At 43.6% G+C, this 25,102-nt stretch overlaps 1 protein-coding gene across 1 annotated transcript in view; it reads right to left on the reverse strand.

The window, feature by feature from the left end:
- LOC135982602 (centromere protein F-like) overlaps positions 1 to 24,871 on the reverse strand; it is a 402,988-nt gene extending 378,117 nt beyond the window's left edge. Inside the window, exons 1-7 of the mRNA XM_065589986.1 lie at positions 24,683 to 24,871; positions 19,948 to 20,070; positions 12,626 to 12,761; positions 10,096 to 10,241; positions 7,074 to 7,155; positions 2,858 to 2,938; positions 1,478 to 1,671 (exon numbers count right to left, since the gene is read on the reverse strand). Of these exons, the coding sequence (XP_065446058.1) occupies positions 1,478 to 1,671; positions 2,858 to 2,938; positions 7,074 to 7,155; positions 10,096 to 10,241; positions 12,626 to 12,761; positions 19,948 to 20,070; positions 24,683 to 24,778 (858 nt within the window). The 5' untranslated portion in view covers positions 24,779 to 24,871. The remainder of the gene's footprint in view (positions 1 to 1,477; positions 1,672 to 2,857; positions 2,939 to 7,073; positions 7,156 to 10,095; positions 10,242 to 12,625; positions 12,762 to 19,947; positions 20,071 to 24,682) is intronic.
- Positions 24,872 to 25,102: the final 231 nt, after the last annotated feature.

Raw genomic sequence — 25,102 nt, forward strand, 5'->3', positions numbered from 1 at the left:
CTGGCAAAGCTAGTAGGATCATTTATTATTAAGGTTACCTGTCTCCTCCCATTACAAGACCCTGTTTTCTGCTGCTTATAACTTTACAAACTTTAATTGCTTGGGCTGAAATTTTCCATGCTGTATGTCTGCCTAATGCTCTTTTTCTTCGGGGGTGGGGGACAGAGGCAGAATTTCAGCCAAAATGGTTAAGCTATTCCCAAGAGCAAGGCTAGGGAAATCTACATTTTTCTCATATTAAAATATTCTGGCAACTTTTCTTTGAAAAGCTCCATGTGTTGGAGCAGGGACTTGTCATTTGGCAGGGAGTGGCCTTTGTGTCAGAGAATGTGCTTTTTGCCATCCCCAGGAAAACTTGCCCAAATTTGGCCAAATTAGAAGCCTTTGAAAAAAATCACAGTTCACAGACGCTCAGTAGAGAGAATTCTTAGATTTTTAGCAGCTAAAATCTCTGAAGATTTCATCCTCGCTGCGTATACTTGGATCTCGCACAGCTCTTAGTGTTAACCAAACTGCGCATGAGCTATTCCCCACAGAGTGACTGCACATGTGCCATTTCCCCACAGCTCCCGGATATGAAAACACAGCACTGAGCCATCCTCACAGAGCAACTGATATGCTCCAACCCAGGCCTACAGGGGTCAACGCCAGAGTTTCCCTGCAACGGTTCTTCCAAGCTGCTTTGGGCCAAGCACCAGAACTGAGACAGGAACCTTTCTTTCCTGTACTCCCAATGACCCCTCCAAGCTGGTGCACATGCACAGTGGTGGAGGAAGATACTGGACTCAAATCCAGAGGGGACAAAAGGCAAATGGGGGGGTGGGGTGGGTGGGCAGACTGGGACAAGGAGTATGCCAAGATTGGGACTGGAACAGGGGTGAGGGGAGGGAGCCAAGGACAGGGAGCCAGTAGGCGAGGCTAGGACTAGAAGACTATGAGAGAAGGCGGGGGTACGGGGAAAGGAATGTGTAGGAGACACTGAGAGAAGACACAGAGCTAAGAGGAGGAGGAGAAGAGAACTGGGGCTGGCTGAACAGAGAGATTGGGACAAGGAGCCTTCATTCCAGCATATCCGAACTTTTGAGTGCTTTTGGGTGTAATCCATCTATGCACGCACACACGCACCCCCTGCTCCAGGCAGCCAGTCTTTCAAGAAATAATCATCAAATATTTGTGATGAGCATTAAAGTGGGAAGATTTACCTCATTTCTATTTACCAAGTTAATGAGCACTTGGCATGAGATCACAGATTTGATCATACCAACAATTTTAAGTGTACCATTATGCCCAGATCTTTGTTATATGCCACGCTTTATTGATTGTATTTACATTGATGACCTTGTCTTCACTATATTCATGGCAGATAGAAAGGAGGTGTGAATAACACGGCATATCTTCAAACTCACTTGGAGAGATAAATACATGATGTGGATTGCCCATGCCCTGCACATTCAGATACATTTTTAAGATCAGTTACCTTTTGTGATTTGCTGCCACCAGCTGTCGGTTTACAGATCTCCCCAAGATTATCTGACCTGCCTTTTCGTAAAAGTTGGGAACCTGGTGACAATTTTTGGCTTTGGGCAGCAAGACGGGGACTGGTCCTTAGGTTTAGAGTTGTTCTGCACAAAATGTAAGGGTCGGTTTTCACAATAGGAATATCAGCAAACCCTAAAAAATAAACAGCTTCTATTAACCAAGGTTGCTTAAATTACTTTATTGTTCTAATCAATCTGATCTTGCTCATTTCAAGATGGAGATGACAACTGGTAATAATTTAAGAAAGTAAAATGGCATTTACTCACTGAATAAAATATAATGGGGGAATTATTAGGACTATCTTGCGTTCCTAGAATTTTATAGGTGAACTCAGACAAGGGTGTGGATCTGTGCAACAACAGCTCTACTAAAATGGCCAAAAGCGTTTTCCCCAAGAAAATGTTCTCTTTTTCCTTTAAAGGAACACCATTAACTGGAAAATCATTTCCATCTGAAAATGATGTCTCTTCTACTGTTCTAAGTGGAGCTGGCCAGAGAGCGACACCTTTCGAGGTTTCAAAATTTGTTTTTATTCTAGATTGGAATGAAACCATAAGCCTTTCCAATGCTTTCACAAAATGAAATTGAATCAAAAACATCAGGTTTTCAACTTGGGGGCCTTACTCCTTGCAAGAGTCCACTTTGCACCTCAGAAACCTTCCCAGCAAAAACTTTGTCTGAATCAATACATCTCCGTGAAACATTTCGGCTTTGACAATGCAGCACATTTCAATGAAAAAACATTTAGTTAAAAATGTTTAAGCAAAAATTTCCCCCCTTCCTCTCAACCAGAAGAAAAAGGTGTTTTATACTGGGAATGGCCGGGCCTAGAATCCCTCTCTTTTTGCCAGAGGTCTTTTGCAAAGTTTTTGGAGGAGTCCCAAAGTCAACAACATGTATCTAGACTGATTTTCAAAACTACAACCTGATATTAGGATTCTGGATTTCAGAATTTTTGGCTGTTTTGCTTTTGTCATCAAACACTACAAAACTGTACAGATGGGAAGACATCACACGGACCAAAAAACAAAACCACTAGAAATTACATATATCTACAACAAAAGATATTAGCCCCCTATAGCCTTAATTGTATACTAGGGCTTTTTTTTAAAAGCACATGCGGCTAAACTCAGCTCTGACAAGCAGTTGAGTTAAATGGACTTATGCAACCTATACAAGGGCTGAATCTGGTCGATGATGTCCAAGTTTTTACAATGCTTCCAAGTCACACATATGACAACACGATTCTCTAGATAAGCGTGCGCGTGCACACTCCCCACCAATGTGGTCTCTTCTCCTCTAACGAAGTAACAATTACCTTTTTTCACCACCTCTGGGAGTCCGTCTAGCTCATACTCTGGCTCATTCTCATGTAGGGAGATGGCAACCTCATCAGCACCTGACCAAAGGAAAGAGTCATTACCTGTACAAATAACTTTAAGGAGACTCTGGAAAGACGAGTTTAGAATGCAATGATCTCAATCATTCATTGTTAATTAAGTACATAAGATGTGTGCTTGTGCAACCACAGGAAACTATACCAAATAAAACAAAACAGACTTCATGTAAAGGTTACTTTACAGAAGAGATCTCTGTTGATACCATATTTACTGTCAGGGTGCCAGGTACCCCGATTCTTTGGAATCTGCCCCTGGACACACAATGCATGGGCAACATTAATTCTGGCATTTCCTAACTTTTAAGTGCTTAACATTACCACCTTATCATTATTTTAACAATTTTGGGGTATATAATTGAATATAGCTCATCTCAGAAATATGGATCTCTTTTTATACCGCTAGTGATTCTGCTTATTGGACACTCATGAATATTTGCTAGCCTAACTTACCCTAGCTAATGGCAGACAAGTTGTAGTATATTTTACACACTGTGGTGACCACTTTAAACTGTTGTCCTATTAGCTCTATACTTAGCCCCTGACAACTCTTGAAATGATTGAAGCTTGTGATCAATAAAAACCCAATGTATGTGTCTTAAAAAACATTTGTTAAAGTTAATAAACTCCAGCACTTCCAGGTCCCAGAAAGCTGCAACTAGTACCAGGCTGATGATAGTTAGAAAATGGAGGAACTGTCTGAAGCATGTTTCTTCAGATGCAAGTAATGGAAATTTCCAGAGGCAGGTTGTGACGTTGTGCAGTCTATATGGTTTTATAAAAACTTGATAATAAGTCAATATAATGTAACTGAGATGGTTTTAGAGAAAATACGGTAATAAGTGAATGTAACGTAACTGGGATATGCTTCATGCAAAAGGTCTCTTGTAAGGTATCATTACAAAGCTTATAATCTACTGAGTATGATCATCTGATTTGTATAAATGTACCACTCTTGTATCCAAAACTAAAAATATAAAATGTAACTCTGAGGGCCTATTGTAATTGTGTAAAGTGTGGACCATTAATGATGGTTTGGAATCTTGATGACTCCCATTGTCTGCAGATGGCTGTATTTACCTGTGAGTCTTCCTGTATATGTGTGTGCTGGCAAGTGAGTAATGAAGTCTTGCAGTGACATGTGATCATGTCACCTGAACTGGAATCCATCTTTAACCTGGTGCTTTTCCAGTGAGGTGGGGGTGGAAACCCAGAGAGACAAAGAGTTCCTGCCTTATGCAAAAGATATATAAAGGGGGGAAGAGAACAGAGAGGGAGAGAAGCCATCATGAAGAATCCCCTAGCTATCACCTGAGCTACAACAAGAGCTGCACCAGGGGAAAGAATTGTGCCCAGGCCTGGAAGGTGTCCAGTCTGAGAAAAACTTACTGAAGCACCTCTGAGGGTGAGATTATCTGTATTCAGTTTGATTAGGCATAGATTTGCGCATTTTATTTTATTTTGCTTGTGACTTACTTTGTTCTGTCTGTTACTACTTTGAACCACTTAAATCCTACTGTCTGTATTTAATAAAATCACTTTCTATTTAGTAATTCACTCAGAGTATGTATTAATACCTGGGGGAGCAAACAACTGTGCATATCTCTCTATCAGTGTTATAGAGGGCGAACAATTTATGAGTTTGCCCTGCATAAACTTTATGCAGGGTAAAACGGATTTATCTGGGTTTAGACCCCATTGGGAGTTGGGCATCTGAGTGCTAAAGACAAGCACGCTACTGTGAGCTGTTTTCAGGTAAACTTGCAGCTTTGGGACAAGTGATTCAGACCCTGGATCTGTGTCTGGAGCCAAACGGGAGTGTCTGGCTCAGCAAGACAGGGTGCTGGAGTCCTGAGCTGGCAGGGAAAACAGAAGCAGGGGTAGTCTTTGCACATCGGGTGGCAGCTCCCAAGGGGGTTTCTGTGATCCAACCCATCACACAGGTATAAATCAGTATGGAGATAACGAGGTTAGTTCAATCAGGGAGGGTGAGGTGCTCTGCTAGCAGTTGAGGTGTGAACACCAAGGGAGAAGAAACTGCTTCTGTAGTTGGATAGCCATTCACAGTCTTTGTTTAATCCTGATCTGATGGTGTCAAATTTGCAAATGAACTGGAGCTCAGCAGTTTCTCTTTGGAGTCTGGTCCTGAAGCTTTTTTTGCTGTAAGATGGCTACCTTTACATCTGCGATTGTGTGGCCAGGGAGGTTGATGTGTTCTCCTACAGCTTTTTGTATATTGCCATTCTTGATATCTGATTTGTGTCCATTTATCCTCTTGCATAGTGACTGTCCAGTTTGGCCAATGTACATAGCAGAGGGGCACTGCTGGCACATGATGGCATATATAACATTGGTGGACGTGCAGGTGAATGAGCCGGTGATGATGTAGCTGATCTGGTTAGGTCCTGTGATGGTGTTGCTGGTGTAGATATGTGGGCAGAATTGGCATCGAGGTTTGTTGCATGGCTTGGTTCCTGAGTTAGAGTTGTTATGGTGCGGTGCGTGGTTGCTGGTGAGAATATGCTTAAGGTTGGCAGGTTGTCTGTGGGCGAGGACTGGCCTGCCTCCCAAGGTCTGTGAAAGTGAGGGATCATTGTCCAGGATGGGTTGTAGATCACTGATGATCACTTCAACCTCCCTGGCCACACAATCGCAGGTGTAAAGGTAGCCATCTTACAGCAAAAAAACTTCAGGACCAGACTCCAAAGAGAAACTGCTGAGCTCCAGTTCATTTGCAAATTTGACACCATCAGATCAGGATTAAACAAAGACTGTGAATGGCTATCCAACTACAGAAGCAGTTTCTCTTCCCTTGGTGTTCACACCTCAACTGCTAGCAGAGCACCTCACCCTCCCTGATTGAACTAACCTCGTTATCTCCATACTGATTTATACCTGCCTCTGGAAATTTCCATTACTTGCATCTGAAGAAGTGAGGTTCTTACCCACAAAAGCTTATGTTCCCAATACTTCTGTTAGTCTTAAAGGTGCCACAGGACCCTCTGTTGCTTTTTACAGATTCAGACTAACACGGCTACCCCTCTGATACTTGTCTGAATCATAACACTTTAAGAGTTGCTCCTCTCTCCCTGTCTACAAGCCAGAAGGACACCAAAAGCTGTTTGGAAGGACATATGTATAAATTCTAAAAGATGTCAATTTCTCCATGGTGGATGCTGAACTATCAGCCATCTATACCCAGAATGTGAATTTTCTTTGTTGTGATGGCCAGTAACGGAAAGAACAGACACACTCCAACATTTTACACTCTCATGTCTCAAACAAAGCATTGTAAGAAGTTATACACAGCACTCTAATGTTCTTTAAAAAATAGCCTCCCCTTCATCCTAAGGTCATTTTTGATTTCAAAACATAGGCATTGGAAATCTATATTCATAACATATAAGGAGACTCTGAAATTTGAGGAGACAGATCTTGGGCCAAATTCTCAGCTGGTGTGAATGGCAGAGCTTCAGAAACTATACTGATTTACACCAGCTGAGGATCTGGCGCCTCATCTGAATCAAACGTAATAATGCATGTTTTGAAAACAGATTGTATAAATAAATGCATTAAGGTTAGAAACAGGATCATGATTAAGGCTATGTTTTAGTCTCAGGTATTTTTAGTAAAAGTCATGGACAGGTCATGGGCAATAAACAAAAAGTCACGGCCCCATGACCTGTTCATGACTTTTACTAAAAATACTCGTGACTAAATCTTACCCACTGGGAGGGGGGACAATCCTGAAGACTGCTGGGGAGTGGGGGAAAGAGAGAACAGGGCGACGCTGTTGCTGGGGGGATGCCCAGGACCCCGCTGCCACTAGTCCCAGACTCCTGCTCCAGGGCAGCACCAGGGACCATGCCTGGTGCTGCCGGAGCAACGGCCAGTGCGGCTGGCTCCTGGGCTTCCCCAGCTGATGGGGTGGTCCTGGGATCAGCTGCACCAGCACTGCAAAATTCACAGAGGTCACGGAAACCGTGACTTCCATGAATGATTTGCAGCCTTATAATAACATTCTAGTAGAGCATTTCCTTCTTAAACTACCCCATACTTGGCTTTTGCTCCTTTAATGGAGCACCATGTTCAGCAATTTGTTTCTGCAACATTTTTCTTTCCTTCTCTAGCTGCTTACAGGATTTCATCCATGTCTTCATTTTACTGTGAGCAAATCCATTTTGCTTCTTCCATTGAATTGTAGACTTCAGATTGTCCAACTATAAAATAAAAAATTGTTTGTAGTTGCTAATAGGAAACTTCATTCTTCTGTATAAGCATTATACTCTGACTAATGGCATCTCACCTGTCATTAAAAGTTCAGTGCAACTAAAAAACCAGACAAAAGTTATAATATGCATTTGTATAGTAGATTCACTTAGTAATATACAATTGAATTAGAGCAGCTTCTAATTCCAACAGAGAAACATTAAAGTCATGTTTATTGGAAAGCTACATGTGTGTAGATTTCCTTGATAGAGAAATAATAATCTAAATAGAATATTCAAAATAACCAAATGACAAAACCCAGCTGAAACGCATGTGGTCCAGGCAGGTTTGTCCACCCTATGTGCATTGGAATAATGCCCAAATAAATGGATGGTGGATATCTGGCAGCCTTATAAAACACACGTCAGGATAACGTAAATATCAAGCACAGTGCTCCATTAGCTGGGCATGGAGTGAGCACTGTAACTCAGTGCCTGCTTGCCACAATACGGGCTCCACACTGTGCTACATGATTGCTTTTTCATGTGTTTATTTCTGAAGCGAGAGCACAGAACTACAGTCCGTCATTCACCACAAATGGAAGAGAAAAAGACTGCAGGCTAGAAAATGCAGAGGGAATTGATAAGAAGAAATTCACCTAGATGGACAGGTTTAAAAACTAAAAACGCCTATCTAAATTATTAGCAAAAATAGTGCTGTCATAAGAAGAATCACTTAATTAATAATTTAGATGGAAATTCTGCATACATCAGAACTGATATGCTCTCACAAGTTGCGTGTGACATAATGAGGTAGTAGAAGCAGTTTAAAGACAATAGGGGCACGTCTACAGTGGGAAGTTTCACAAGGTATTAATTAATGTGTTCATTAACATGATGTTACAACATGCAGTGTAGACACTGCATTGTTATGTTTAATATCACATCAGTCCGTTATGGTTAATCTTAGGGGCAGAGTGAAAAGACATGTTTAAACACGGTCTAATTTTGAAGTACAGACCCTGGCAAGTAAGGTATTGTTTCCTTTGCACCATAAGTGGAGGCATGGCGATGTCTCTCTCTGGTAGGACTACTGCTGCACTTAGGTTCTCCAAACTTTCAAATTTTCCTTACATTTTAGTTTAACATCTAGTTTTAACCAGAAATGATGATCTCAAAGGAGGAAAGCATGAGAAATTAGATAGTTTATTATTATTGAGGTTTTTTTCAAGACACTGGCTTCCAGTGCTGAGAGAGTCATGTGGGTTTGGGATTTTTTTTGGGTGGTTGTGTACATGGGGTACTTCCCCCGATTGTTTACAGAAGTGAGGTAGCACGCTAATCACCCTGCTCTGGGCATTTCTCAACTAAGTAGGGGTACTGAGACAAATGCTTATTATTGGAATAGCTTGCTAGATGGCCCCAGGTGCCTGAAAGGGTGTCTGTCTACACCCTTCCGAAGAGAATTAGTACCACTTGGGGGTTTTTACTCAGTAAAGCAGGAGCCATTTTGAACATGGGAAGGGATTTCTCCTTGATGCCTCTGTAATCCCCTGATGGTGCAGCTACATAAGGAATGGAATTCTTATGTGCCTCTGTTCTGGGCACACACTGTCTAAAGTGCTCTTTAATCCTTCAACGCTGAGCAAGCCTATGGAGAGGGGGAGGAGACTCCAAACTCCTTTCCCTGGTAAAGCCTGGGTCCTTGACCTGATAAACGGACAGGGACAATTCCCACTCCATTGTGACCTCAAATTTGGGCCCCCTTCCCTGGTTGAAAGAGGATCCCAGGTTGAAAAGCAGAGATGAACAATTTACATTACCCTGCCACCTGAGACAGGGCTTCACAGAAGTAACACGTGTCTCTGCACACCCAGATATACTCCAGGGTGGGAGGGGGCAGTGAGTCTGATACAGAGCACTCCAGGAGACCCGCATATAGGAGAAAACCCCAGCAAACACAACCTAAGGATGGGAAGGCAAGAGAAAAGATTTAAAGCCTGATGTTTATACTTCCTGCTCATTAATTATACATATTACTTCCTTACAAAGGGGACAATTCCATTTGTCATTTTGGGACCCAGAGCATATGGAGTTTCCAAGTGTTATTCCTGAGCAGACTATGTGGGGTTCTCATCTCCTTGAGAATCCTCAGGCTCCTTCTCACAATGGAGTCAGGGCTTCAAATGGGTGTGTTTATGTGCGCATGCAGGGCACTAGTGCGCTGGCCCAACAAAGCCCCATCCCCTCACACAGCAAGGGTTGGTGGCTTGTAGCAGCAAGATGTAGGTTACCCTCTAAGACCCCTAAAAAGCTGCCACTGAACTACTTGGACTTAGCTTGATTTTGCTGGGCTTTTCTACCACTGCACTAGTGGTCAAAGGGAGTTATTGAGAAGTGCTGTGTTTGCGGATCCAGAGAACTTACTTGAGGAGAGAGAAAGAGGAGCAAGAAGTTGAAATGAAATCAATGTAGCAGAAAAATGAACAAAAATTCATGATAAAACAAAGTTGTTGGGAGAAACTGAACCGCCAACTTGTTCTGCTGGTGGACACAATTTCTGGTGGCCTGAGGTGAAGGATGGAGCTTAGTCCTGGAGCCTTCAGCAACAACACTGGTCCACCTCCCAGTTCTACAGGTGAGAGGAATCACCTCTTTGTTCCGAATGAGGAGAAAAGCTGGGCCACAGAACAGACAAAACGTGCACATTTTATCATGTTTTCAGGTGTCCCGCTAAAGACCTCCTGTATCTTTGATAGCCAGAAGTTTATAAGATAACAGATTTAATGAGATTTCCATGCTACTAATGGAGAAGTTATAGCAAATGTTATATTAGAATAGAGACTAGATATTAAAAAGGACACAAATAAATATTTTGGCTCTTAAAAGCTTAAGTATGAAATGCCTTATTAAACTATCTGAAAAACTTATGTTTGTTTCTAGTAAGTCTACTTTTTCTTCTTCTAAAGCCTTCTTAAGGGTTCCATTTTCAAGTTGTAGCTCCTGGACTGAATCCTGGAGCAATTTATTGTTGTTTTTTAAATGCTGAAGCTCGGCTTCTTGTGCTTCCAGTTCTATTTTCTGAGACAAACTCTTATCTATAGTAATAAAAAAAATTAAGTGGTTAATTTGTGAAAGCAAACAATGTCAAATATGCAATATTAGCTTTTATGGGTAACACTATAAAATGGCAATATTGACAATTTTCAATTTTTCACCTAGCAATAAATTTTCTTAGTATTTCAGAATATAATTACGTATGTGTTCTAAAACTGCCTTTATTCCCAAACCATGACATTGTATAGCATTGCCAGAATTCAGTTTTGCAGAAAGAACATACTGCTAGTCAAGTCGCTCTATGCTTCACAATTGTAACTCTGTTTCTACAGCCCATCTTCACTGAGGTCTGATGGCTTGTACTCTGAAACTCATGGTTGACAGGTAACAGTATCAATAGCTAGATAAAGAATTTTGGTGCCCTATTTGTCCATTTTCCTGTCTTCAAAATCCGGAATATATAAAAATGATCAAGGTGTTTGATGGACTGATTTATGGAGTAAAATTAAGAGACACAGACAATACAAGAGATTTCCTGTATTGCAAAGAGAATTCTATTGAATAACACCAACTTACCATATAAAACAAGACTACGCATTCCCTTCCTTCAGGACAAGGAAAATTCAATGTCTCCAAGACCCAGAACTTGGTGAGAAAGAGGGGCACAGAGAGGGGAAGGGAAATGATAGCAATCAACAGATATTTGAACTATGTCAACACATAGGATGGAGAAGGATTATTTAGGGTGGTGATTCAAAGGGGAGTGTGGTGGGGTGGTTGCCCACTCTAGCCCTGAAAGGGTTGGAACAACCCTGCAGAGGGCTGTGGCTGGGGAAAGCAGCAAGCCTGGGCTGATTGGGGAGGCAGCTACAGCTGGGCCACGCCCCCATCAGGCCACAGCTGGCCCTTATAAAAGGGCTGTGAGCCAAACACTCAGTCAATCTTCCTCTAGCTCTGAAGGGAGAGGGACCTAGCTGTTTGGGAAGCTAAGGGTACTGGAGTGAAGCAGGGCTAGGGAAAGGCCAGAGGAGCTGGGGAGCTCCAGGCTGACAACTCCCCAGGCTGCAGGGCCTTGTCCAAGGCCCAGAGAGGTACTGAGTTGTAGGGAAAGGCAGCAGGTCCAAAGTCCCCTGCCAATGATGAGTGGCCATTACAGACTGCAGTCGGCCCTAGTGAAACAGGGCTAGATGGTGACTGGCAGTAGCCATTGAGGCAAGGTGGAGGATAGGGGGTGGGGATTCCCCTGGGTGGGAATCCCCAGATAGTGGGTTACTGTTGTGAGCAGGACCCTGACAGGGGAGGACACCAGGGTCCGGGAGGGACACGGGGGCTAATATCGAGCAGGATGGTGACCATCAGAGGGTGCTCTGGCTAGAAATGAGCCAAGTCCCTGGATGACCAGAAGGGGGCGCCGCAGGGGTGAAAAGGGGGAAAAGGTATAACTAGAGAGGATAATCAGAGACTTCTTAGAGAGGAAGAACCGTCCGGGGGTTAAGAGTGACAGTCTAGGACTCTGGGCACCCACATTCAGTTATGTTTCAATTAGGACAAGTTATTGTTGGCTGCAGTGAAGAGCTACAGCACAAACATCTTCTGACTTATTTTTTTGTTCATAATTATTCCCTCCAGAAAACTGAGAGAATGCTCCCATTTGACACCTTAAGAACCACAGATAAAAGATAGCGAAAGCAAGAAAATGGACTTAGAAGGCATTACATTTTCTTAGCTAGCCGAAAGTGCTGCCACTTGCCAAGAATAAGATCAAAACGCAAAGCAGTTATTTGGATGGCCTCATGGATTGGAGAATACAGAAATACTGATTAAAATAGGAGCAGGACTAGGTCCATAAATTTAATTTTGAAATCTCATTAAGTGAGGTTAGACTTCTACAGCGATAAGTGGGAGCCTTCTTTACAATGGCTATTTAGCAGAATTACCTGTTCTCTTAAACCTCCGTCTGCAAAATGCATTTTCCCAACCAGATAGACAAATGTAGGGAAAAGTCAAGTTAGGGCTCGGCGGGTAACATTTCATCATGTTTTAGCTTGATGGAGTCCATATACAAGCTAAAGGATAATAGTTTGAGGTATATTTGTTTGCTTGGGATTTTAAAACACAGGAGCACATTGTAGTATTTAATTTGCTGACCATATAGTTTTGTTTGGGACATATTTATTCCTCATTTTAAATCGCTTTAAAACCATATAATTTGATGAGTTAGTATATGTGTATAAAGAAGTTCCATCTCAGTTTGGAAAGAGAATTGCGTGTATTAGCTGAAAGTTAATTTAACTATATCACACAGTGGGAACTTATTATTTCTTGGAGATGCTTCAAATCACCATTTATAATGAAGTTTACAGATCTCCCACACTGAAGTAATAGTTTGTAACGGGATTTAAATGGGTAGAAATGTGTCACTCACTTTTCATCTCTTCAGCAGTCTTCTGGGTCTCTGTTAGAAGGTGTTGGGCTATTTTTAGTGCTTCTTCCAGCTGATGGATTTTTTGTGTTTTTTCATCAGACTGGCAGCAAAGAAGGTTTTTTTCCTTCTTCATTTCCTACAACAAAACATTAGTTACAAAACAGTCGATTAAGTCAATAAACTGAGAGTAGTGTGATGTGGCATACTACCGCTCTGAGTCCCATGAAGACTCTGGAAAGTTGGGCCTTGGTTTCTAAGCACTTACAGTGGTTAGGAACACAAACTGCACTCTTGGCAATCCTCAGAGGGCAGACAATCCTTTTGGGACATCTCCCAGCTGGCACAGATCACAGGAGTACTTAGCTGGCTCAGGATATGGAACCAGGGAGCTGCAACCAGTTCCCTGTTGCCTGCCCATAGCAGATCTTGACACAGGATAGAATCTAGCCCACAAAAACGGAGTCAGTGAAGTTAAGTGACTTGCCCAAAGCCACAGAGGGGAGTGAATTTCACTGCCAGTATCAGAACACAGGAGAAGTTTCCAGTTCCAGCTCCTGTTCTCAGACCACCCATCTCTGTGTGGATGATTCAAATATATGAAGTTGCTCTTGGTAGCAAGATAGCATTAGATGCAAAGTATTATTACTCAGTAATACCTGGGGGTTTGGGATAGAAAATTTTCTAAGCATCTTTTTTCCAAATAAGTTAAGAAAAGTTAAAATACCCCATACAACTATGTCCTACCTGGGAACTTAAAATAAAAGTTATTTCTAAGAAACTAACTCCTTCCACCCAAACTCCTGCATTGCTGGGTAACAGATGGCATGGCTCTGGTGGGACTCTCTTGGAAGCAAGCCATCATTTATTCACCTACTTACTACTAGCAGATGGGCACCAGTGCACAGAAGCCAAATTCAAGAAAAGGGAGGGTCTGGATGGAAAACAACCTAAATCCTTGCTGGCACAGCAGGTCTGTATTTTCAGCTATTTAAACAAGTCACCCAAAGAACATGAATAAAACCGTTGCTGCTTCTAGTTATTTTCCTTTTGTTTCACAACCTCCTAGTCCAAAATATCCAACCGTTATATTGAGAAACACACACACACACACACACACACACACACACACACACACACACACACACACACACACACACACACACTCTATCATCAATCATTCTAAAATACACAGTTGTCAAGAGACAAAATTTTTAGACAATGCTGATGTGTGACAAATGTCTCAAAGCTGCAGGAATTCTGAGCTTCCTGTGTTCAAAATACCAATGAAATTCAAGGGGTTTAAATGGCTGAAAGGCCCGCCCCTCTTGCTGTGACTCAGCACAAGTGGCTCTGATTAAGAAGCATTCAACAAAAATCTGGAACCAACAACCTAACATAGCTGCAAAAAAACCGCATGCTCTGATGCTGGACTTTCACAAAACCATTTACAAGACATGCATTCTCCCACCTTCTGGGACAATGGCTTTCAACCTCTTTTCCATTTGCGGACCCTAGAAAATTTCAAATGGAGGCGCAGACCTCTTTGGAAATCTTAGACATAGTCTGTGGATCCCCACAGACCACGGGTTGAAAGCCACTGTTCCGTTGTAACGACAACCTTTCGAGGACCCCTTAGACAGTCTGCAAACTCCCAGGGGTCTGTGGACCAGAGGTTGAAAACCACTGCTCTGGGGGATATGGGAGAAATAGAAACCTCAAATAACAGATGCTAGTCACCTTAATTATTCTTAACTCTGGAAAGCATTCAGATACAACAGCAATTGGCACAATATAAGAACTTAAAAAAAAAATCTCGGATGCTGCTTCTATGACTATTCTGACTTCTCTTCCCTTTCATTTTCCTTCTAATTCCAAATTAAAAGGAAAATCTTTTAATCTACAATCAAGGTTTTTTTAAAATAAAAATTTATAGCCAAATCCTTTTAGTGTAAATTGGAATAACTTTATTGATTTCAATGGACCTATGCTGATATATTCCAGGTCAGGATCTGGCTTCATAGTTAGAATTTTGATGCTAATGCTAGTCTATAGTGCTTGAAAAAGTAAAAATGTACAAATCATTTTGGGGATTTTCTCTTGCTTTAAATTGATTGTGTGACCAAAAAAGTACCCATTCCTCCACGAAATCTTGGAATTAGGCAAAACACACTTATACTTAGGAAGCAGCTAATGATTCTAGAATTTCCAAATGAACTCAAACAGATATTTAATATATTTTATTTTTAGGACTAAACAAAGAGTCTTTTGAACCATATGACATAATTAGATTGGACAAATAATTTCATATGAACTGTAACCCTATCTGTAGTATGCTGGTGCAAAATAATTTTTTTAAACCCTGACCATACAACCAATTTTGTGCCTGGGGTCAGTCCACATGGAATCAATTGCAAAAACTACAAGATCAGGGCCTTATTTTGTATCACATCTATAGGTCTTGTGACAGGGTCAGGCCAGAGGGCTACAGGAGAGTGATCCTATTGTGATCCAGGAAGCGGGCGGGCCAAAGCCCGCCCACTGCTAAAAGATCCCCCCTTAGCGGGGGATTCACAAGACCTGGAAACCAAGTGATTTTGGGGGACAACTAATGAAATAACAGGGACAGGAGTGCGGTCAAAGGGTCCAAAGGTAACCTGAATGGGACACTGAGCAGAGAACCCCGGACACAGGGCCGGCTCCAGGCACCAGCTTAACAAGCAGGTGCTTGGGGCGGCTAAGGGAGGGGGTGGCACCTGCGGCAATTCGGGGGGCGGCAGGTCCCTCACTCCCTCTAGGAGCGAAGGACCTGCCGCTGAACTGCCGCCGCCGATCGCGGCTTTTTTTTTTTTTGCCTGGGGCAGCAGAAATGCTGGAGCCGGCCCTGCCTGGACAGCGCCCACTGCTCCTCGAAGGCGTCAAGGGAGTCAGTGGACGCCGCCCAGAGGAACTCTGCCTGGATTCATGAATGGACGGAGGATCATAAAGAGGCCCCACAGTCACAGGAGACTCCATCCGCCAACCTCCTCTCCCTGGTTTTATAGATGGCCATTTTAGCCAGGGCCAGGAGGAGGTTGACCAGGAGGTCCCATGACTTTGTGGGGACATGGATAGAGAGTGCATAAATAAGGAGGTGAGGGGAAAAGTGCAGCCAGAAATGCAACAGGATATCTGTGAGGACCCGGAATAGGGGCGGCAGCCTGGCGTACTCCAGGTAAACGTGCGCCAGGGTCTCCCTCACGCCACAGAAGAGGCAGGTGTCCCGGGACGGGGGTGAACCGCGCCAAGTACATGCCCGTGCTCATGGCCCCATGAAGGAGCTGCCAACTGACATCCCCGGCAGGCCTTGGGAGCAGGGTGGAGTATAGGCTGGCCCACCGGGGCTCCTCACCCTCTAGAAGTGGCAGGAGGTCCCGCCACTTTAGAATCATAGAATCATAGAATATCAGAGTTGGAAGGGACCTCAAGAGGTCATCTAGTCCAACCCCCTGCTCAAAGCAGGACCAATTCCCAGCTAAATCATCCCAGCCAGGGCTTTGTCAAGCCGGGCCTTAAAAACCTCCAAGGAAGGAGACTCCACCACCTCCCTAGGTAACGCATTCCAGTGTTTCACCACCCTCCTAGTGAAATAGTTTTTCCTGATATCCAACCTGGACCTCCCCCACATACCATGTGTGGGGGTATGACGCGAGAGTGAGGAAGTGCAGAGTGTGGAGCACGAGCGTGTATAGATGTTTCCTTGGCGCAGTCTGGAAACGAACCGGCTTCAAGTCATGTAGCCGGCTTACGGTGAAAGGGCGGGGAGGTCGGTTGGGTCCACAGGGCAGGGGTCCGTTACAGGAGAGTGAGAGAAGGCAGATATATTAGCCCCAGATTAAGCAAGTCCCTTTTCCCTGGGTAAGATAACAGGGGCAGTTCCAGAAAAATCAGGAATTTTCTGGAACCAATTAAGGCAGGTAGGCTAATTAGGACACCTGGAGCCAATTAAGAAGCTGCTAGAATCAATTAAGATAGGCAGGCTAATCAGGGCACCTGGTTTAAAAAGGACCTCACTTCAGTCAGTGAAGGGTGCGCAAGGAGCTGAGAGTGAGAGGGCGTGCTGCTGGAAGACTGAGGATTACGAATGCTATCTGGCATCAGGAGGAAGGTCCTGTAGTGATGATAAAGAAGGTGTTGGGAGGAGGCTATGGGGAAGTAGCCCAGGGAGTTGTAGCTGTCACACAGGTGTTACATGAAACTCTGTAGACAGCTGCGATCCACAGGGCCCTGGGCTCAAACCCAGAGTAGAGGGCAGGCCCAGGTTCCCCCCTCCCACTCCCCCCTATTGGATATAAGAGGAGTCAGGGTGACCAGACAGCAAGTGCGAAAAATCAGGACAGGGGGTGGGGGGTAATAGGAGCCTATATAAGAAAAAGACCCCAAAATCGGGACTGTCCTTATAAAATCGGGACATCTGGTCACCCTAAGAGGAGTTGACTTGGACTGTGAGTCCCACCAGAGGGGAAGGTCCCTGGCCTGTCCCCCTAACCCAAGGTGGGTCAGCAGAGACTGCGGGGATTGTTCTCCTTCCTTTTCCCCATGCTGGCCAGTGATGAGGTTAGCTGAATGAACGGCAGGTTTGAGCCACAAAAGTGTCCAAACTGAGGGCTGCCGTGAATCTCTGAGGTAAGCAAATCCGCCAATAAGCGCAGGGCCCACCAGGCAGAGGAGGAACATTGTCACAGTCTTAAGATGGTCCAAAAAAGGACAGCCAGATTAAAACAGTATCGAAACACAACTTCTGGTGGAAATACACTATTCTCCAACACACAGCTTGCAGAGTTCCCCTGTGAGTCAGTAAGGCCTAAATGGCACCAGTTCTTACTGATTTCCAGTTTAAATTATTAATTATTCCAGTTGCCCCTCTGATTTCTTTACCTCAAAGTTTCTCCTCGACTAATTTTCCTTTGACTGGCTTGCCAGTAAAGCCTCTTCTGCTCTGCACAGCTTCTGTGCCAGCTCATTGGAGTTGTTTTCCAAATGGTGTTTCACTGCTATTGCCTATGAGGAAAACACATCACATTTTATTTGTAGTCATATTTAATCTATTTTAAAAAATTAAAAATTCCTGATGTCCCTTTAAATGATGAGCTCCAAAGATACGTTATAAAACAAAGCAAAAAGAATAAGCTATCTTCTGCTTCCTCTTACAGAAAGAGAACTTTGGAGTAACTGTTGACTTCTGCGTTGTATAACTAAGAGCAGAATTTGGCCTTAATCCTTGAAACTCAGCATGATGGCTTTAAAAAAGTACAATTAAAAATAGCCCAGATATCTGAAAAATCCATCCTCCTTTCACTGTCCAGTCCCGGGTTCTAGATTCTGTATCATACCAAAAACAGTACATGTTAAGGTAACACAAATCTTGAGTTAAAGACTGGGCAAGGATATGAAAAATATTTTCAGGCACATTTTCAAGTATATAGTTGTAATGTATAAATATATTCATAATTTAAGCAATATGTATAGTACAGTCTGTTAATCATTGGGAATCCTAACCAGAGCTTTCTTTTAAGTTCAATCATAAGGGCAGCAGTTTTAACACTTGCTCTCAATTTTTTTTAATGTAACATATTTTGTCAAAGCAAGCACCTATTAGGTTTAGAAGATGCTTCCCCATTCCCACTCAGTCCTCAACTGCTCATTTGAGAGGTAACGTTTAGGTGTTGGACTGATGATCAGCTATCACCAAATATGCCATTGAACAGCCAACAAACAGAAAGGATCAATACCAAACTAGACTCAATTCTGTACAAACCAAATATCAAGAGATTGACAAATTACTCTACCTTTTCCACTTACTATATAGTCAAGGAACAGGTTACATGTTCTTAAAAACCAGTATTTGTACACCTTAATTCCCCGTATTTATGGACCAACAAAGACATTCAGCTTGCACCTCTGTCTCCAGAACTACATTCTTCGGGGGTAGGGAAATTAGTGTAGTGCTATGCTCAATCTTAAATTTATCACCTGACTTTATATCGCTATCTAAACCAGGAAGTTAACAAGACCATAACTGTAACACCACCACATTCTAACTGGTTTTCAACCTTTTAAATCTGTTTTATATCTGTCATAAGAGCTCTATAGTACTCCAAATTAAAAAGGAAGTAAATTTATTACCAACATCAAGAGAGAAAAAAATGAGAATGAAATAATTTAGTTCCATTCTAGAAAGGAGTACGCTTTTCTGGATAAAAACCTTTAGACGTCCAAGTTTCAGTATGTATCGAGTGTTTCAAGAGTAAACATGGAAAGAAGAGTATGTGTAGTGGTTAGTATTTTCTCCTCTGTAGAAAATGTTTGATTAATGTGCTCACACAGCTAAGATGACACATAGCTATGCCGGGCAGCTATCGTGGACAAATTTAGATCCTCTGTATTAAGTCAGTGTAGACCATGTGTATCAAAAATAAAAAAGCAGTTTTCTATCAGAGAGTGTGGGTAGAAAAGAAGCAGTGATCAAATCCGAACAAGTCTAAAGGGAACGGTTCCAGGGCATTACCCCCAAACTGCCTTTGGGCCCATCTGCTCCCTCAGTTTACCTTCAATCTTGCATCAAACCAGCTATCACATGCGGTGATTTTACAGTAGTGCTCTCTTCCAGTTTGGTTTATTATCATAACACAACACTCAAACATATCCTTACCAGTCTCAATTATTCCTTTCCATTTATAATGCCTCAAGTTTTCCAGATCTTTATCAGAACATGCCCATCCCTGCAGTCCAGCCCCTCTCCTAGCTGGGATTTCTGCATCCTGCAGGTCCATCAATGGAGGCTTATCCCTGCACAGTTTCCAGTTCCTTGTAAATATTTTCCCCCAAAAGTCTTCTGCCATAGAGATCTGGAAAATTGTCACCTGTCCTCTTCACAGGCTCTCTGCCTGGGAACTAAGGAGAGAGAGAGTGTCTCTCTCTGAACTTTTGATGTGTGTGTGGGGGGTCTCTCTCTTGAATGACTACAGGCTGCCATGCATCTAAATCAGCAGGCCTGGTTTAGATGCATGCTTCTGTCACATGACCCTTGTATTCATTCCCATCATACAGGGAGATGGGCTAAACCTGAGAAAAAGTGCAGCTGTGCCCCAGTCTTTTAATGGACCAGCTCACCCTGTGACAGGAACATAGCGCAGCTTGCTCTGACCTGTCATGTATTTAGTTGCACTTAAATATTAGTCATGTATAGATCTTTAAACACAAAAAAGAGGACAGTTAAATTTTACATAAAATAAAACTCAGCATCACCACTTCTATTTGAATAGTTCAGATATTAAAAATCCTACGTTGTCAAGTTCTGCCCGTAGACTATCGTAATCGTTCTTGGCTTGCTGCAAGTCCTGGTTGAGTTTCATCTCCTTGCACTGCTGAGCCACTGTCTGTAAGGCACGGAGCTGACGTAATACTTCCTAGAAATGTAGAAGATGAGGGAGGGGGAGGGAGGAGGGGAGAGAAACACACTCCTGTTTCTAGTCAAGTTACTATAACTATTAACACTGGAAAACATGGGGGAGGGACTGTAAATAGTCTCTGTAAATAGTTACTAATTACACTAACGCCCTCTCTTACAGAAGCAAAAAGAGTTTAAAAACCATTTTTAAGTAAAGCCTAAATTCTGTTATGGCCACTAATGGCCATGACTCAGTTTGGCCAATCAGAATAGCCTACTGAATCTGTTACACCAATACAGGTGGATCAAAAAAATACTAGCAAATAATGGAATGAAGCTTATATATCAATTCGAAAGTAGATCTCCATAACAACATTGAGCATTACAACTAAGCAACCAGACTATTCCCCAATAATCATGATCCTTTGGGGGGGAAAATTCCCTTCTTTGCTATGATTACATGTTTAACTTACTGCTGTAAAAATGTTTTTTGTGAGGAAACTGCCTTAGTTTTTTTCAATTTGACTTAACATAAGACTGAGTAGCAACAGAAGTTTGGTAGAGGGGCATTCACTCCTCCCGCCTCAGTTCTGGGGGAGCAGAACTTCACTAATGCACACCTCCTAAGATCCTCAGGAATCTAGCCCATCTCCTGCAATCTTTAGGAGATGCATAGTAGATATCCATCCAGGTATAATTAGTTTTTGAGGCTTCTTCCCAGCCCCATGGTCCTTATGGTTGGGGCTCTACATGAATTTGAGAGGGGATTTATGTGAGGGAATAGGGCTATGAGGGTCACAGGACTTTTAGTAGAGGGTGTTGAGGTTGGTAAGGAAAAGAGAGAGCTAAGTGGGGGAGCAGAAAGTGGAGGAAGATAGGGAAGGGAAAGCACTAGTGGCATCTCCTGGGAAAAAACCTCTCTGCCAAACTTCTCTTGGCAACAGTTGCAGGACTCCCCTCTAACAAATCATAGCAGGTTTGTCAGATGGAGAAGGTAGTGAAGTGCTAGTGCTTCCCCTCTGCTTTCTCCTAAGCACCTCCTATCCTCCAGCAAGACACCTGCTCCATCCCATGTCCTCAAGTACCCCCACAGCCTGTTCCCACTCTCATTGCCAGCCAGAGACCCATCCTATGAAGTCCCCAACCCTCTTGGATCCCAGAGATCCATTTCCCCAAATCTTTATGTCTCCCCCACTTACCCCCAGCCTCTCTGCCCTCATACCCTTTCCAAAGGCCCACTCCTACCCTGGGCTGGCCTGCCAGGAGCAGAAGAATGCAGGTGGGGAGGGTCACAGTTAGGAATAAGTGAACCAATTACTAGCAAAATGTTCACACTTTTTTCTGATTTTTTTATCATCTAACTATAAATTAGAGGTGAACAAATTGGTAGCCTGCCTGCCCAGCCTACCTTCAAGAAATACGGATTCACTTCCTCTTACCAAGTTATAACCACCAGACTACTATTATCAACAGGTAGGGAACATGGCTTTAGTCAATTTAATTTGTGGTAGGCCAATAAATTGTTTCACTATCAAATGCAGATCCATCCAGCTGCCAAACTAAAAGAAAAGAAAAAATCCAAATAAAAGTAGCAAGGGAGAGTGTGACAAAGGAGAAAAAAATGAAAGAGGGAAGGTCAGAGTGGAGATACTTAAAATATTTTCCCACTAACTTTCCCTCAATTTGAATATGAGCTACTAAAATTTGCCCCTTAGTAGCAAAATCAGAATATCATGTTACAAGAAAGTTATTTTCCTTACACTAACTGGTTTCTTTTGAGATGTTTTGGCTACATGGATCCTGCTCTAGGTGTGCACGTGCCCCATGTGCATGAGATTGGGTTCTTTTGGGTTGACAGTGCACAGTGTAGCATCAGCAGGATCTTAATATGCACGCACACACACACGCACCCCCTTCACACACACATAACACCTGCGGGCAAAGCAGGCCCAGCCACTTCTCAGTTTCTTTGCCAATACAGAATCCCAAAACTAATGGATTTCACAATAGTAGAGAAAGAGGACTAGTCGTGGGGTCCATGTGGGCAGAACAGCCAGAAGAACCAGAATTACTGTAAGGTAAGTAATTGGAGTTTGTCTCCCACTATCTGTTAACATGGATCTCACTTTAGGTGACTAGCAGTTATCTCCCTATGGAGGGGGATGTCAAGAGTCTAATTTACATAAAGACTGCAGGACTGCCCTAACAAACTGGGCATCAGATCTAGTAGTTGCAACTAGCGAGTAGTGCTGAATAAAAGCATGCAATGAGCTCCAACTGGCTCCCTAGCAAATTTCTGACATAGGAACCTTCCTCAAGCATGCCCATGTCTCTTGGGGCCTAGTATAATTTGCTTTAATATGAGAAGGTGGATCTAATTTATTTAGTTCACAGAAGATCCTTATGCAGTCAAATATCCATTTCAAAAGTCTCTGGGTTGAAATAATGAGCCCTCTAGACCTGTCCCAAATATTACAAAAAAAGTTCTAGGCCAGTTTAGGAAAGGCTTTGTTCTATGGAGGGGGTAGAAAAGTGCCCTAAAGACACCACGCATATGAAGTTTTGCCTCTCCAGGAGTCAAATGAGGTTTGGGGGGGAAACACTGAGGATGTATGCACTGATGCAAACAAAAGCCTGAGACCACTCTGAATAAGAACCTAGGGCGAGAGCAAAGAACAGTCATCTTGTCTTTGTGAAATATAGTAAAAGAGGTCCTGCCATTAATGCCTAAATCTAGCTTATCCTTTGAGCGGAGATAACAGCCACCAAAAATCCTGTCTTGATAGAGAGGTGATAAAGGCTCTAACAGAGACGGGGGAGATCATTAGGTCCAGGAATACAATACTTTGGTCCCAGGCAGGTCCCTCACTTGGGGAAGTGTAGTTGCTGTAGCCAACTACACTTGAGCACCACAATCTCCAGCCCCAACTTGGAGGCCTCTCTTTCAAGCAGCTCCTGGTGGGCACGGAAATCGTCGGTAGCAAAAGGTTGGCAGGTCCAGCTACTGCCTCGTCAGGGAACGAGGCAGCCCTGGGTGTTGCAGCTGGTTCATCCTCGGCATAGCCAAGGCCTGGTCCTCAGAAACTACCAAGGGTGCCTGGAGAAAATATGAGCACGGCATAGGAGGGAACCCCCAAAGGGTCCAATACAACACTGGGGTGACCATTGGGTGGATGGCCAGGGACCCGATGGCGGGCCTGCTGAGGGCTCTGGCCCATAAGACCAGTGCTGATGATGCCTCTGGGGTGGGGAGGGCTCACTCTTAGACCGCGTGGAAGATTCCTCCCTAGGAAACTAGGGTGGAGCTGAGGTGGCCTCGTGCTGGTAGCCATGGCTTGTTTTGGATTACTGTTGCACATGGGAGCGGCACCACGGGGACGGTGACCGGTGTCTCAGAGCTGGAGATGCGCTTCACAGTACCGAGGTTTGGTGCTGGGAAAGTGGAGGCCAGCGAAGTGGCGAGCGATGACGTGATGATGGGGAGCGTCGGGCTGGGGAGCGGTGCCACGTCGGAGGTCCAGAAGGTAGTCTCATCACAGATTTCCCTTTAGAGGAAACCGCCTTGGAGAGGTCTGCGAAAGATGTGCCTAGGTCCCCAGGCATGGGTGGCACAGGGAGACACATCAAGTCTCTTGCTGCTCAGAATGCCTCCAAGGTTGAAGGTGACACGAAAAAATGTTGTGGGCTCCGACGTCTCCCAAAGTAGGTGGTGGTTCCCAATTTGAGCTCGGTGCCCTAGGTGATGTGGCCGCTGCCAGATGTGGCTCTTGGGGAAATCGAGCAGGCCTGTGCAGGTCTCGATTTGTGTGGGGACTCCCGGTTAGGTGTGTGTCGTGCCAGAGAATGACCTCGTTCCAACCATGACTTCTTATGCCTCTTCTTAGGCATGGGAGAAGGGGAGCGGCACCAAGAAGGTCCCAGTGTCAGAGGGGAACTCCGCACCGATGCCGAGGTGCTCAACGCAGAGTCGGAGCGGCATGGTTCCAACGCAGGGCACAGGGCAGCCTCCATCAACATGGCTTTTAATCAGATATCCCTGTCTTTAAGAGTGCGAGGTCTGAAGTTTTTGCAGATCCTTTAATATGCGCCTCTCTGAGGCACTTAAGGCAGCTCGTGTTCAGGTCACTAATAGACATAGGTTTGCTGCACCCAGGCCATGGCTTAAACCGCAGGGACCGGGGCATACCCCGTCCTTGGGGCTATGTCCCTAATGGGACTCCACTCCTAAATGTTAACTACTAACACTACAGTAACGATATACAAGAAAAACTCAGAGTCCAAAGTTAGAGAAACCACCATCGGACTTTTGAAAACAAGAAGCGTTCCAACAACCGTCACTGGTGGAAAGAAGGAACTGAGAGGGCATGGGGCCAGCAGGGCCCAATGTACCAGCGCATAAGCACAGGGCTCCAGAGGTTGCCAAAGCCGGCTCTAGGGGGCGCACACACGTCAAATATGGAATCGACATAAGCAAACACTCAAAGAAGAAGAATCCAATCTTGTGTGCCTGAGGCACATATGCACCTAGAATGGGATCTACATGGACAAATACTCAAGGAACAACTTGTTCACTCTGGTAACAGCAGTCTGGAGGCAACTTTAAACTTGTGAAAAAATGGGTCTTGTCTTACCTTTTCCCGTTCTTTTCTTTTCTCTTCTAAGGAGCGACGATTAATTTCAACTTCTCTTTGCCATTTCTGTACTCTTTCCATGGTTTGCTCCATCATTTCAGTCTATAAAAAGTTTAATCATAAATCACAGTGATGCAAGGGGAATATTTATTATTTGTACTACAATAGCAATCCCACCCCCACAATCAGGATTGAAACCCCCTTTAGTAGGCACTGTTAAAAAAAAAAAAAAAAAAGACCACATACATACGAGGAAGTCATGGTCTCTGCCCCAAAACTGCTTACAGTCTTCCATGACCTAGTGAACACCCACACAGGTATCCCATCCCAAACTGATAACAGATTACACTTGGCTATAGTACAAGTGTGTGCTAAGTTTCAATAAATAAGCAGAACAAAATAATAAAAAAGTAGAAGTGT

Source organism: Chrysemys picta, chromosome 3 (genome assembly GCF_011386835.1).
Source record: "Chrysemys picta bellii isolate R12L10 chromosome 3, ASM1138683v2, whole genome shotgun sequence".
NCBI classification, from domain to species: Eukaryota; Metazoa; Chordata; order Testudines; family Emydidae; genus Chrysemys; species Chrysemys picta.